At 51.6% G+C, this 14,811-nt stretch overlaps 2 protein-coding genes across 4 annotated transcripts in view; one reads left to right on the top strand and one right to left on the bottom strand.

Annotated features, from left to right (window-relative positions):
- The window catches only part of TBC1D22B (TBC1 domain family member 22B), a 33,927-nt gene extending 23,073 nt beyond the window's left edge, over window positions 1-10,854 (bottom strand). Inside the window, exons 1-7 of the mRNA XM_019513784.1 lie at window positions 10,771-10,854; window positions 6,549-6,605; window positions 5,166-5,464; window positions 3,800-3,979; window positions 3,301-3,371; window positions 2,286-2,414; window positions 1,738-1,803 (exon numbers count right to left, since the gene is read on the bottom strand). Of these exons, the coding sequence (XP_019369329.1) occupies window positions 1,738-1,803; window positions 2,286-2,414; window positions 3,301-3,371; window positions 3,800-3,979; window positions 5,166-5,464; window positions 6,549-6,605; window positions 10,771-10,826 (858 nt within the window). The 5' untranslated portion in view covers window positions 10,827-10,854. The remainder of the gene's footprint in view (window positions 1-1,737; window positions 1,804-2,285; window positions 2,415-3,300; window positions 3,372-3,799; window positions 3,980-5,165; window positions 5,465-6,548; window positions 6,606-10,770) is intronic.
- A 223-nt stretch (window positions 10,855-11,077) lies between these two features.
- Window positions 11,078-14,811, top strand: part of TMEM217 (transmembrane protein 217) — a 16,229-nt gene continuing 12,495 nt past the window's right edge. Inside the window, exons 1-2 of one of the 3 annotated variants that reach the window (XM_019513787.1) lie at window positions 11,078-11,138; window positions 13,735-13,872. The gene's annotated coding sequence lies outside the window, so the exon portion shown is untranslated. The other 2 variants (XM_019513786.1, XM_019513785.1) reach the window with 2 other exon arrangements.

Raw genomic sequence — 14,811 nt, forward strand, 5'->3', positions numbered from 1 at the left:
GCGGCAAGTTTCCCAGAGGGTTGCAGCATGTGCTATATGCCCGACTGTTCTTTGCCTCCATAGATATTCCCTTCTCCCTGAGCTCCAGAAGCGCACTCCCTGCCATACGTGTACAGGATGTGATGCGATTCAAGAGATCAGTGTGAAGAGACACAGAGTGTGTTAGCAAGGAGTCTAGCCCCTGTCTTGGAGTTCCTCCTCCAATGTATCCTGATCCTTGCGGAAACCAGAAGACTCATAACCTTGCATTGTATTCTAGCCCAAGAAAGGACACTCTTCCCTGACTGTTTTTACCTTCTCTTAGGCTATTCAGGCCATTCTAGAAAGCCTCCCAGTCATACAATGAAGATGAGTCTCATGACAGCTCCCACGTGCCATCATAAGGCCTCCTGTTCTAGCTTCAGGGCCTTGGCTTGGTGTCAAACGGAACTTCCCCTTCCTAATCAACCCACAGTTGCTTTTGGCAAATGATTAGCTATGTTCTTTATAGCTAGAGCTCTTGGCTAGATCTCTCGCCCAGCACAAAGCAGCCCGGAAGGTTGAGGAAAGTAGTTGCTACCAAGTTGTAGAATGTGTCAGGACTTATCTCCATGGGGAAGGTCACAGGCAAACTACATAAGCTTAATCAATCACAAGCAGAAAACAAAGCTCAAAGTCAGCCTGACCCCAAATGGCCCTGCAGGCTGGCAGGCATGCTAGTCTCCAGCTAAGGCACACAAGGCAGGATGTGGCCGGCATCACATCCAGCCCCTTTCAACTCCTCAGCCAGAAACGACTCAGCCCGTGTTTATGGTTGAGCTAACCAGGGGCCTCTGGGATGAGGCTACAGCAAGGTTCACACTCACACCCTGGGATCCAGGGAGCTGTTCTCACCCTTCTGCCACCCTACTCCAACATCAGACTGGCATTGGTGTCCATATGGACAGAATGAGAGGGGCTTTGTTGCCTTTGTAGCTGGCAGTTCTTTCAGTCTGACACAGTCCAGCTGTAGACTTGTTCCTCAGAGTTATGCCCCATATCCGCTCCCTGCCACAGGGAAGAAGGGACTGGTGAACAACCAGCAGCCCAGACATCCTACTGGAGTCAAAATCAAGGCCTACAGGACAGTGCCGTAGACACCCTCATTCTAACCTCAGCCCCTTTGCTAACTTGCTGTGTGACCTTGGGCAAGTCACTACCATCTCTGCGCCTCAGTTTTCCTTCCCATCTTTTGGGGCTGGCCTCCCTATCTCTAACAAGGTGGTTCCATAGCCCAGGTCCCCTGGATGAGGTTTCCAACATTTCACATCGCATCACTGCCACCTTGAATGCTCCCCCCAGAAGAAATAAAACAAAAACTTCTGCAAGATTCCTTCCCCTCACAAGGAATCAATGCTTAAAGCATGTTCGTGGAGTTTGGTTCAGTTACCTTAAGAACCATGCAGTAGAAAAGGAAGAGGAGTTTCACCCACACAACCGTCTCCATAAAGCCAGGCAAGATGATTGTCCTTGACCACCCACTGGCCAGCAGGGAGCCCCACCCTGCTTAGAAGTAAGTTCCAAAAATCAATGCGACTGGATTAGACCTGCTGGAATGATCCTCACAGCAGGGAGCAGGTGGTCCAAGGAGGACACGCCGAAGCCAGAGGGCCCTGATGCCCTAGTTAAGAAGAGGAGCATCTCCTGCGGAAGCCCATGGTCACCTGAAGGAACTGGCCTGCCCCACCACAGGCAGGCTAGAAAGAATCAGCTCCTCACCTCCTGGACTAGTGGCTGCTGGAAGAGTGGAATGAGAGGGTTGGTCCTTGGAATGTCGATGTGGATCTGAAAGGAGAGCGGGTTATGCATGTCAGCCACATGGGTCAGAGGGAGCAGCTGTTACACAGATCAGTGGGGCTATTTGGTGGAGGGGAAAGCTGACTCCCTCTGCAGGCCCAGAGGAACAGCAAGGAGGCTGAGGAGCTCAGCAGGAAACATCTATAATTGGGACCCAGGCTGGGAAATTCCCTGCAATAACCTCCAGCCCCTGTGCTTGATTCTGTGGGAGCAGATGGAGTGTGAAATGCCTTTAGGCTTAGTGACTGGTGCAGGGGTGAGCTGCTTAAGGGAGGATGGACTTCAGGTAGAGGGGAAATCAGACAACATGGCACCTAGAGAGATCTGTAAGGAACTCCATGGCCTGCCCTTGGTGGTGGGGGTGGTAAAACAGCCCCCCTAAGCATGCCAGGACACAGATGAGAAGGAGATGAAAGAAGAACCACTCGGGGGGAGGAGGGGCTGGCTAGCAACTGGAGGAAAGCCCATACCTGCCGGTAGGTGTCCTGATGATGCTCCTCATTCCGGGAATCATAATACTGCTCAATGAAGCCAAAGTACTCCTCCCGTTTACGCTGCAAAGTCAGCTTCCGCCGTTCCATGTTGGCGGGGAGGTAGCCCTGTAGGGGAAAGGCAGTGTGTCCAGGAAGGCCCCTTCCCTTTGCTCCTGCCCCAGCTGGGCCAGTGCCTGTGAAGTTTGCCAGGCAGTGCTTTCAGCCTGCACAAAGCTCTGGGGTGGGAGCAGCTCACAAGGGCTTCAACACTGCCAACACAGGATTGCCTGGTTTCTCCCCTTCCTGACCTGGGGCAATCTGCCAGCAGCCAGCTGCAGGCCTGGGTCAGTCCAGAGTTGACTAGCTGCTCCGCACCAGCTGCTCTTCAAACCTGCCGCAAGACACCAATTACCTACAGGAGTGAGCTGTGCAGGCTGACTAGCCAGGGTTCAGGGTGGTGGCTGCCACCATTGGGGACGATGACCTCACTGGCAGTCTCAGAGCTCAGATTATTCACACCTGATCCCTGGCACAGGGGGAGAAGGGACAAGTGGGCAGCTAGCAGTCTGAATGTCCAACTGGAGTCAGTCAGCGCCTGCTGGATGGCATTTCAGACACCTCTGTTCTAACCCCAACCCCCTTGCTAACTGGATGTGCAACTTTGACTTCTCGGGGAGCACAAGGATGGCTAGACTGTGTAGGGGAATACGGAACTGAACTGACTCTCTGTACTGACCATGTGCCATAAGGCAGGGCCAAGCACCTCTGGTGGTGCTCTCCTCTACCTTGGGGATTGTCAAGAGAAGACTGGACAAGCACCTAGCTGGGGTCATCTGACCCCAGCACTCTTTTCCGCCCAGGGCAGGTCAGGCTGGATGACCTACTGAGGTCCCTTCCAACCCTAACATCTGTGAACCTCCAGCCCAGTCACACATGCTCCCACACGTGTAGTCCCAGAGGCTAGTCCAGTTGTCTGTACGAGGCTGCAGCAGGCCTTTGCCTTAGTACTTACCGACAGGAGCCGCCATGTCACAGGTCGGACCTCCCTGGGCACACCAGGCCAGCTGCACTTCCTCAGCTCATCTGCAAACGGACAGTGGTGTCAGTGGGTTAGATCCCTAGGCACGTCCTGAGTGAGGTCCACAGCTAGTCAGGACTACACCTAGAAGGAGAGGAAACCCCAGTCTGCTCCTGTGGGCTCTAGAGACACCGTGTCCACAGCAAGGTTTGGCATTAGCCACACACAGGATGCGCTGTAGGGCCACAGGGGCTTGGACCCAGCCAGCCCAGAACCTGTGTCCCCAACATCACTAGCAGCAGATGCAGGGGGCTCCAGTCCAGCTGATCCCTGCTCAGTTAGCACCAAGTATCCACAGAAGAGCCTAGTACCCCCAGCAGCAACCGCATCCAGCTCCCACTGGTGCTGTTCCACGCCCACATTTGATGGATGCCACAGGACCCCAATGATATACCCCGAACCTCCCTGAACTACCCCTTTCCCCTGCACTCACCCAGGTCCGTACTGTGGTTGGACAGGAGCTGCCGGAACTTCTCCAGACGGGTTTTCTCTCGCACAGTCATTGGAGGAGCCCCTGAGGCATTTTGGTCAGAGATGCGGGCGACAAGCGGGATGATGGGCCTGAGTGGGAGAGACTGCTGCTTGTGGAGTGGGTTCCGCACACAGGTGTCCTCTGTCAGAGGGCAAAATGACAGTCAAAGAGCCAGCAGGGTGGGAGCAACATCACAGCAGAAGTCAAGCACAGGACAGGGACTCAGGGAACCTATATTCTGTTCCTGAACTGGGCCTCAGGCTCCCCTGTTGCCTACAGAGGGATAAAGCCCTACTTCTGGGTTTGTCTGCTAGTGTGTGCACACTGCTTTGGGATCCCTCCAACCCCCTAACAAAGGAGAGGCTTGCCCAAGGGGGGGTGCCTTCTCTAGTCCTTGGGACTGCATTAATACTTCAGGAAGCTGGATAGTCCAGAGTCAGCCCTGGTCCTATGTGCACCCTGGCAAGCAATAAGACCTCCCTCAAAAATCTCCCATCATTCCATTGTTCCTGGGCTTGCCTTCCCCCTTCCCCTAATGCACTTGAGAAATAGAAGCTATGACCAACATCAGTGCTTCACCCTGGCAGCATTAATTCCTTCTACTTCCTTCTACCAGAAACTCTTGTACAGCCTGGGGACATCACAGGATGGGAACTCAGACTGACTTCAAAGCCATGGTCCAAGATGGAGCACAGCCAGCTTCCTGCTGCTGTTTTCATTGTTTCCTCCTGTTCAACCCCTTCCTCTTACTCCCGTATTCATGCTCTCCTTCCTTCCTCCCGTTTGCATTCAACACACTAGGCTGCCATTTGCTCAGAACCTGACCACTGTATGTCAGCAGAAGAGGGCACTTGGGGATTACGGCAAAACCAATGTTACTTAGCCCACATCGCTGGGCCTCCTTCGTGCCAAGGAGCAGGCACCTTGGCTTGCAGAACACAACAGGCATTGCACAGACTCTGTTGCCATCTGCTGGCTGCTGAGATCTATAAACTTACTTTCTGAGCAACCAACCTGGAGCCGTAAAGGACCTTCTGGGCTTCTTTAGCAGCCTGAAAGGATGGATTCACAATCCTGGGGGATGCTGACCCAAGGCTGACAGGCAAAGGACTATAAGCAGGATGTGGACCCCCAAAGAACCCCAGGCTAAATGTTGCTGGTGGAGAGGTAGCTGCTGGGCCTGGATTTGGGGCATGAGACTAGTAATGTAGGGACAAATCAAGGTCCATAAAGTGGCAATTCTTCTGTAAGCCTCTATGTGGGCAATAGTGAGAGGTTCAATTCAACAACAACCACTCAAGAAAGCATGTTTGCAAGAGGTACTCACCAGATGTTCTGGAGAGCTGGGCTTCACTGCTGGATTTGATGACTTTACAGTTGGTTGGCATCTCGTTCAGTGCAGATGGGGTCCGCTCAGGCTTCACCCGCAGCTTGCTGTGGTTCTCCAGGACCTGGGCTGCTGTGGCCTTGGCCACTTTTGAGTTCAGGGTCTGGAAGGAGAAGTCTTCGTCTTCATCATCGCCAATGTCCCAGGCATCGCTGGTGTTGCGGGCAAACTCGTGGAAGCTAGAGGCCTTCTTGCTCTTCAGGGGCAGTGCGTTGACCTTGGAGCGGTCCTTGATGAAGCTGGGGCCATGGGGAGAGTGCGTCAGTGCTAGGATACAAGGTAAGCCTGGCCTCTTTCAGCCCTCAGTCCCACATGGCTCCTCCCAAGGGTTCCATCCTCTTTCCCTTCCAAGGGCTGCCCAATACAGCACCACACCAGCCTCTTTATCTTAGAGTATGACCTCCTGCCCTCTTCCTCAGCCTATGCTAAGGAATGCGTTAATCCTTCTATGAACCCCACCCCCGCCACAAGCAGGCTGCCCAAGAGTTCTAGCCTGAGCTGGTAACAGCTGAGCGCCAGCAGGAGAGGTGCCAGAGAGTCTGGCTCCTCTGCCCAGCAATACAAAGAGAACAAACTCCCATAACTCCTGGCTGCACAAAGTGGCTGCCAGGCTCACAGACACACAGACCAGGGAGATCAGTAGCCACACTTAATCTAGGGAGAGGCAAGCATAGCAGGTTTGTGTGTATGTGCTTCTGCCCACGGCTGTGGCAATCCTAGTTGTCAGAGCTGGGCCTGGATATGTTTTCAGACACAGCCAGAGCATCTGCCTTGTCTTCATGCTGCAGGAATCGAAGTCCAGGTGCCGGAGTGTGCCCAGGCACCACTGTGCAACATGATAAGGAGACAAGGCCAGGAGATAACATCTCCCTTTAAGGGCTGGGGAAAAGTGGTGCTGACTTGAAAGCACTGGGACTAAGTGTTTTCCATATGCCACACTGCTGGTGCCCCACACACTGCTTGCTCCTCCTGTTCAGGAGCTCAGGCTCCATGACTCAAAGTACCCCTCACAGACTTTCGGCTGAGATGGCCCAAGTTGGTGCTCGTGAGTGGGCTGACAGCTGTGGATGTCCAGCCACTAAAATTATAGTGTGGCTGCCAGCTCATTTCACACAGGCCAGCAAACAGCCGACACCACTCATTGCTCACCAACAACACAGGCAGATTCAGTCTAGCAAACCAGAGGGGCAAAGCTGCCAGACTGCAGAGGAGATGAAGGTCCAAGATCCTTCATGCAAGACAGGGTAGGAAACACCCTTGCAAACCAGAGGCATAGAGACCTCACTGCCTGCCCAAGAGGGAGTGGTGAGGCCCCGCACTTACTTTTTAGTGAGCCGGGGATCCAGTGGCGGGTGCTGGGCTCCGTAGACAGGCTGAATGCTGCAGGGAAAACAAAAGCCACAGAAGTGTTGTGAACAGATTCCTCAGATGCAGACAAGCTCGTGCTAAGCCATTCTTGGAATCCAAACGCAGGTTGAAAGCAGCTTCAATGGGATTCAGACATCACCTCCTTCCCTCCCTGCCCTGACACACTGAACTCCTGACAGTTCCGTGGCTTGGCTATGGCGAGGGGAGCAGGGGCTCAGCCTGGTCCCAGGGTTCTCTTCTAGGCCATCACTGACTCATTGGGTGAGTGATGCTGCATCTCTATTTCCCCTCTGAATAAGCCAGGGAAGCACTCCCCTAGAGCAGTCGGGCAGGAGAAGCATCCTTTGTTACGCTTTCAAGTACCTAGAGGAAGATGCTCAGAGAAGCTGTATTATACCATGACACAGGGGAGCTCTTGGTTGTAAGGGGCCGATGTTGAGCTCCAACTGACAATGACCAGGAACAAAAGGGCACATTGGAAGACCCAACTGGAACTCCAGCCCAGCTCAGGCAGCAAATTGCTACGTGATCCCAGGATGAGTCACTTTGCCTTGGTGCCTCAGTTTCTCTTCCTGTCAAGTGGGGCTGACATTCCCATGACTCAAAGGATGGGACGTGGCATAACAAGGTGTATTTCCAGGATGCCTGTAAGTGCTAATGCATTATGTGATGAGCACTGTATCAACAGCCTGAAAAGCCCAAGCATTCCTGGAGGACTGAGACTGTCCAAACCAAACCCAGTCCCTTCGCACACATGTCCTCTCTGCATGGGACTGTAGGGACAACAGGGCCCATCCAGAGCTGGCCGACACAGGGACACGTCCATGCGGGTTGATGCAACTGTCCCTACTCCCACCAGCTGTGGGCAGAGCCCCTTGGCTCCATACAGAGCCAGCAGCACCAAGCCATCCCAGACAGCAGGGAAGGGGTGGCGGATGGCTTGACTGCAGCTGGAAGACGCAGTGAGTATTGGAAACATCTGGCTGAGGGAAGGCAGCAGCCCAGACACAGCTGGCAGCAATGCCACAGATACAAGGAAACAGCAGAGCTATCACAGGCAGAGGCAAGAGACAACTGCAGCACAGGAGAGGCTGCAACAATGGGCCCTTCATACGAGGGCAGCAGTGCGGAAGCCACACCAGGGGTGGCTTGCTGTGCAGCAGCTCCTGGTTTGGAGCCTGGAGCTCTGAAAAGGCTGGCAATGGGCTGGGCTGGCACTTTTTCCAGACTAATTAAGACAGAGGCACCAGGACAGTTATTAAATGGAGGTGGCCATGTAGGCACCAACCACAAGCCGATTATCAAGAGTAAAACAAAATTAGTACTACAGATTGCAAACAGCCCAGGGCAGCTTCTGCTAGAGCTGCCTGGGGTAGGCAGTTGAGCTGCTCTCAAGGCTCAAGTGGGGTTTGTATGGTCTTATAAGCCCACTCCTTTACACAACAATTGGATTCACAGGATGGAGGATCTCTCTGCTCCTAACGGGAGGCTGCTAGAATGGGATAAATGCGAGAGTCCTCTGGGGAACAGACCATTAGTCCCCAACTCAGGCACCCTACCTCCAGATCTGTTAGGTACCCAGTGCTCTTAAGATTAAACCTTGGAGTAAGAAGCCCCTTTCTGGTGCCCTTGGACAGTGAGAGATGCTCAGAAAGGCAGGCCTGAACATCCAAGACAGACTGGCCTAACCCAAGATATTGGAAAAGGCTCAGATTTCCAGAGTTTGTCCTTTAAAAGAGCCCAAAGCTGTGCACTCTACTATAGCAGCATCATCCCCACACAAGGCACCTCTGGCAATATAGCCCATATCATCTTATCCCACTCAAAGAGCCTCTAGTGTTGGTCTGCTATTTCTCAGCCTCTCTGAAAGGGCAGCTCCTGAACTGGATGCAGACTCCTTGCAACAGCGAGTTTCAGAGGTGCCCGTACAACTCGTGCGGTAGGCATATTCTGCCACTGACTTCACTGGATAACCCCCCGCCCTGGCTGTCCTTCTAAAGACAGGCTGATGGAGAGAACAAAGCAAAAGACAATCAGCAATGCTCACAAGAAGGAAGCTACAGTGGGGCAACTTCTAAGGATACACTGGAGATCGCACAAGCTTCCACTTGCCAGCAAACACTTCATTTCTTTGCACTTCTCCCCCACCCGGTAAGTCATGAACATATCAATAAGCACAAGCTGATGTGGCTGAAAAGTCTGCAGGCTTCTCACAATACAACCTGACTGCTTAGAGCCCTACTGCAAACTTTTTTGTTTTTGAAGGAAGTGTAGGTGACTGTTTCTAACTTTGTAGTGGTTAGAGCTACCAGGGGTGCATACGATTAGAAAAAAAAACTGTGAAAACCAGCTTTATGAGTCATTTATGTGGCTGACTTGCCTAAGCCAGCCAGCAAGAGATATCAGAAACCACGAATAGCAAAAGCTTAAACCAGACTGTGAAAGAGCTGAGCAGCTTACACAGGAGGGTCTGAAAGTAAAACTTCATCCTCACTGTCTGATCAGGGGAAGGACAAGCCTGATACTAAGAAGTTTTTCAACAGAGGATCCCAAAGCAGCATGCAAAGCTGGGCTAGCCAATCCTCACTCCTGCAAGCGGGCAAACCAAGGCGGAAAGAGGACTAGTGGCTCTGGGGATGACTATCATTAAAAATCCCCAACATTTATTATAGAATACACCAATCTTGATCTCTCGGCACCTCTGACACCGTTGATTTCTTAAATGGAGCTCAGTTTGGCTAATGAAACTAATCTGCGAAATTCCCCTTTTTGGATTGAGTCAGCTTCACCTGGTCATTCTCCTCCACTGACAGATGACACTGGATCAGTGAAGAGAGCACTGGACCTAGGCTTTGCTCCAACTCCGGCAATGACCTACTGGGTGACCCTGGAACAGTCACTGTCCATCTGTCTCTTCCCTCCTTCCACCTTCACCTACTGAAATTTAAATACAAAAACTCTTTGAGGCAGGGTCTCTTTCACTTCAACACAAAGCAGCTCTCCACTGTGGTCCATCCGTTCTACTGCATATAAAGAGATGAATTGTTTAGTGTCAATGCAGCGGCAGAAAGTAAATCCTAGAAGCCTGCCAATGACACTTCAAAAAGCAAGCCACTGTTACTCCCACGGAGCGGCATAACCCACTTTTATTATTAAGGCCCCAAGCACGGAGGGCAAGCAATGCGGTGTCCTGCTGAGCATCTCTCCCTAGAGCAGGACTTGACAGAAAGCACCGGGCAGGACACGAGGGAAACTAACCAGGTTCCTCCTATTCAGCAAGACACAGCCGGGCTCAGACTTCCCACAGTGCCAGCTGGAAGTGTTGTTAGTAACAGGAAAAAGCAATGAGTGGCTCGATTCTGTCACCTGCATCCAGCAGGTGACAGCAGGCAACTCGCTTTCATTCCACAACTTCATCCCCTCCTGCGTGTCTAAGACGGGAATAAGGATGCCTCCGAAACGGTACGGTCACAACGAACTACCACACCATAAGCACCCGGCGCCTACAGAAAGCTTCAAGGCTCGTCTCTTCCCTCTCAGGAAAATCGAAGTGGAGGTAGTGAACACACAAGGGAAAATCCCAAAAGTGAGCAAAGAGTAAAAGAAACTTCCCTTTCACTGTGCAAGCTCCTTTTTGGATATCACCCCAAAGCGATCGCACCTGGACCATGCTACAGGGCCAGGAAAGGATCAGCGTGCAGAAGACTCGAGACAGAGCTACCCCTATCTTCCACAACAGACGTGACAGGCTGGCAGGGCGCAAGACAAGCAACTTCTCCCAAACCTCGACCCCCAGGAAGTTGGAGCGCAGGGCTTGGGCTTGTCTGGCTCTGGGCCGGCTGATCTCTTGACACCAAGTTGGAAAGGGAGGAGAACCGCTCGGCAGGGCAGCGTCATGGGGGCATGGAGCGACAAGCGCGAGGCCGCTCTTTGTCACCACCGTGGAAATCGCGGCCCCCGGACGCGGCGGGGCGGACAGCGCGGGGCCCGGGCCCGGTCCTGGTGCCAAGGGGCTGCGGGGCCTGACTGGGAGCGCCCAGGCCTGCGGTGCTGAAGGCTGCCGGGGAGGCACAAGGGGACACAGCCACACGAGGGCCCCGGAAGGTCGCGGGCGGGGAGGAAGCAGCACCTCGGGGCCTCGAAGCCCGGTCTGGCCCGGGGGCAACTCAGGCCTCACCTCCCCGGCAGCTTGGCACTCCGCTTCCAGAACTGCTTGCTGCTGTCGGCGGCCATGGCGGGGCCGGGCCCCGGGCGGGAGCGGCGCGGCGGCAGATCCCGGAGCCGCGGGCCGAAGCCGCTTCACCGCCTCCCTCCGGGGCCCCCACGACCCGACCCCGGCGCCGCCATCTTGGGTGCGGGAAGGCAGAGCGCGGCCATTGGCTGCGAGGCTCGGGCGTCTCCCGCCGGACCAATGCGGAGCCGCGATGCTGCAGGGACGTGAAGCGAGGGCACGGGAGAGGGGGCGGAGCCTCCCGCTTCAGGCGGGAGAGACCATCTGCGGGAAGGGAAGGACGAAGCCATTTTCACAGAGGAGGAGGGGGCGGGGTGTACGTAGGCCGAACCATCCCTGAAGTAGTCTGGAAGAAACCAACTTGCTAGAGAAGGAGTTTAAACCAAGCTGGGAAAGGGTCAAACCATCTTCCCTGGGAAGAAGGGGTGGGCAGAGTTTAAACCAAGTGCAGGGGGAAAGTGGGTTAAACCATCTGTGCCGGGGAGGAGTGAGCTGCGGTTAAACAGCCTGCCTGGGGAGAGAGGATGGGTCAAACCACTCGCCCCGAGCAAGAGGGGTGAAACGCTGTTTGAGAGGGAGTGGGTTAAACCATTTCCGCTGAGGGGAAGGGGGTGTCATTTCTGGGTGGGTAAGGTGGGGGGGGCTCCCTGCAGTTAACCCCTTCAGCCCCAGCCTAGAGGGGCAGAGGGCCAGGCAGACGCAGTGGGGTGGGGTCCGCGGGGCGCTCGGATCCCTGCACATCCACTGCGCTGGCCCGTGAACTTGCCATGTGAGCCTCAGTGCACGTAGGGCCTTGTCCTAAGTTAACGCCCCCCCTCCCCCCGAGCAGCCGGGCCCTGCGCAGCCCGCTGAGGAAGCTGCCGGAGCAGCATGTGCAGGTGATCGGGGGCTGTGTGCCCCCCCGCTTTGATTTCTGCTCCACCCAAATGTTTAAAACCAAGTGCGTGGCAGGCGCCACCACCGTATTTCTGTTGAGAGGGGCCTGAGAGAGCCCCTTGACCTCTGTCCTCTCCCAGATTCCTGTTAATCTCTTTCCACTCCGCCAGTGTGAACAACCCTCGGTCCCTTTCAATGGTCCTGATGTCCCACCAACACAGCTATCCTTTCCTCTGCGCGATTGCTGTCTGTTATCCTGCTGGTAATGGGAGTGAAATAGTGACATTGTAGCCCTGGTGGGCCCGAAATGACACGAGGGGCAAGGATTTTTTAGGGCCTTCTCTGTTACTGCACCAGCTATGGCGCTGGGGTAAAGCTGGACAAGCTTCCGAACTGCAGACGTGGTTCTTCAGCAAGCCGGCCAGCTGTGCCCCGCTCCCAATCTTCACACCTGAGGAAGAACGTCTTCCCTTTGCAAGCTGCCTAACTTCCCGGCAATGTCCAGGGACCCTGGGTTTCTCTGAATTCAAAAAAATCCCAGATTTTTGGTTAAAAAACAGTAACCCCAATCCACATTTTTCCATGATTAAAACAAAACACCACTATATACATGGACACGCACACATCTATACACACATATATACTACACACACACACATATATATATACATACACATATATATATGTGCGCACACATATCTATATATATATATTGATGGTGTTTCATTAAAATCAAAGAAAAATGTGCATGTGGGTTACTTTTTTTAACTGAAAATTGGGGATTTTCTTAAATCGGAGAAAACCAGGATCTGTGGTAATGTCTCTCCTATTTTACAGCCCCACAGCCTGTTTTCAGCTCTAGCTAAAAACCTGAACTCAGGTGAGGTAATATTGACATGGGAGGTAGAAAAATGAATGACAGTGAAGAATTGGAGGCATTGTCAAGGCACTCAAGAAGGCTAGATTTTTTTTTAATGCATCTGAATAAAAGACATGTATTTAACTGTAACGACTACAGGACTGACAATACAGTATCCTGTGACTTTTTTTGCCTAGTGTCATAGATGGTAGGGGCTGGAAGAGACCTTACAGATCATCAGGTCCAGACCCCCTGCACTTGGGCAGGAAAAGCCGCGGGGGTCAGATGACACCAGCAAGATGGGCGTCAAGACGCTTTGCTGGGAATTTTTCTCCAATTCTGGATAGACGTGAATCTTTATACTGGGATCTGATAGCCCTTGGAGTTTTAAACTTTATATATACTCTAGCAAATTAATGCACATTCAAGGAGTTGTATTTGTTTTTTTGCTTGGTCTTAAACCAAATAATATAGTGTTAGCCCCTGTCATATTAATAAAGCTTCTAGTTTCTCTTTAACTGGAGAAAAATGTGTTGTTGGGTTAGATGTGATGATGCACCTCACCATCTGCACTCCCCTTTTTAAAATTTTAGATCCACCCATGTGGGTGATATTCTTGGTTCTGCCAGTTTCCCTGGTAAAAAATGTTGCTTCACCCATCTCTGCTTCAGTTTTCTTTATAACCCTTTGTCTTATTTAGTTTTAATACAAACTCTCTGCAGTAGGGAGTGTTTCTTGCTCTTTGTACAGCCCCTGGCATCACAAAGTCCTGATCTCAGGTGAGGCTTTTAAGTCATAATAGAATTGTTTCTGAATAGCATTGGCTTTCTGTGGAATGATAAACCAGTGTAGGGCCTTACAGTTTGGTTTCATTGTGAAAAAGAAATCAGTGATGCAGATTCAGGGATTTTTTTGGTTTATGCTCTGTACTGGAGCTAGTCTAACATGTCAACAGTTTTTGGGAATGTTTTGAAAAATGTTTATGGTTTTTTTTCCTTTTTCACTGAAATTTCCTGCGAATAGTTTGGTCTTTTTAGTAGAAAAAAGAAAAAGCAAACTTATTTTAAAAAATGTTTTCAATGAAATGTGTCTGACACTTGGAGATCTCTACCTTTTTCTTTTTGAAAAAGAGCAATGTCCCACTAAAGTTTCTTTCAACAAATGCTTTCCAACAGGTGTCTGTGTATGACCATCCCTGTACAAAGATGACTGAATGCCATGCAAGCTAATCCACTGCTTCAGGAATCTGAACAAGAAAATCAAAACCCACTTCCCTGAAGACAACTCTGGCATAAACATTGACGCTAGGAAGAGTAAGTGCAAATTCTACTACTGTTAGCAACAGCACCACCAAAAAGAAATATCACTACAAATCTAACAACAGAATGTTTTTCCCAAGACTGCACTGCTTACACACCAGTAAAAGGAACTCATGACATGAGACTATGTGTATAACAGTGCCATCTGGTGAGTCTTACCATAATGACAATAATAGACGAATATCAGAGCTTAATAATGGCAGAGAGAATGGGATGTGATTAATTTAATATTAATATTAAACTTGATTAAATTTGGTAGTGAACAGGGCTATCATTTTCAAACTAAGGTGCTCACCCTACAATATGACTCCATTCAGTCTGAGCGCTTCCACCAAAGTCACAGAGTCAATTTACAGTGCATAAAGTTAAGCACGTATGTTTCTGGACTCTTGTGTGTTGAGCATTAAGCATCCAAATGATATGTAAGCACCTAAGTGGTTAAGCTGACTTCTGAGAGACACTAAAAGCTGCAGCTCCTATGGTTCTGGTGAGAGCTGTGAGTAATCTGCTTTTCTGAAGCACACAGAACCCTCTTGCAGAATGTAAAAGATCAGGGCTTAAGGGTGGGTTTGGATTCCAGGTCTGAAGCACTCGTATTTGAAAATCTGTGGGTTTAGGGCAGAATCCTGTTTCACCTTACAGTTTTCTAGCCACATAGCTGCCATTTGTGGCATTGATGCATACTTTGTGATCCTGCTTTCCATACACTGGGGACACACAAGCACCCACATGCTACTGACCGTACACAGTAGGCTACACACTGATTGTCTAGCCAGGTACACAGTTACATCAGTACATACACATATATGCTGGCTAAGCAGAAATCATGACATTCTACCTGGCAAAAGCCCATGTCTACTGGGTGCAGGAGGGCCCCAGGAGATCATAGAATCATAGAATCAATGAGTCGGAAGGGACCTAGACAGACCATTG

This window comes from Gavialis gangeticus, unplaced genomic scaffold (assembly GCF_001723915.1).
Source record: "Gavialis gangeticus isolate Ggan-Ray unplaced genomic scaffold, GavGan_comp1, whole genome shotgun sequence".
Lineage (NCBI taxonomy): Eukaryota > Metazoa > Chordata > Crocodylia > Gavialidae > Gavialis > Gavialis gangeticus.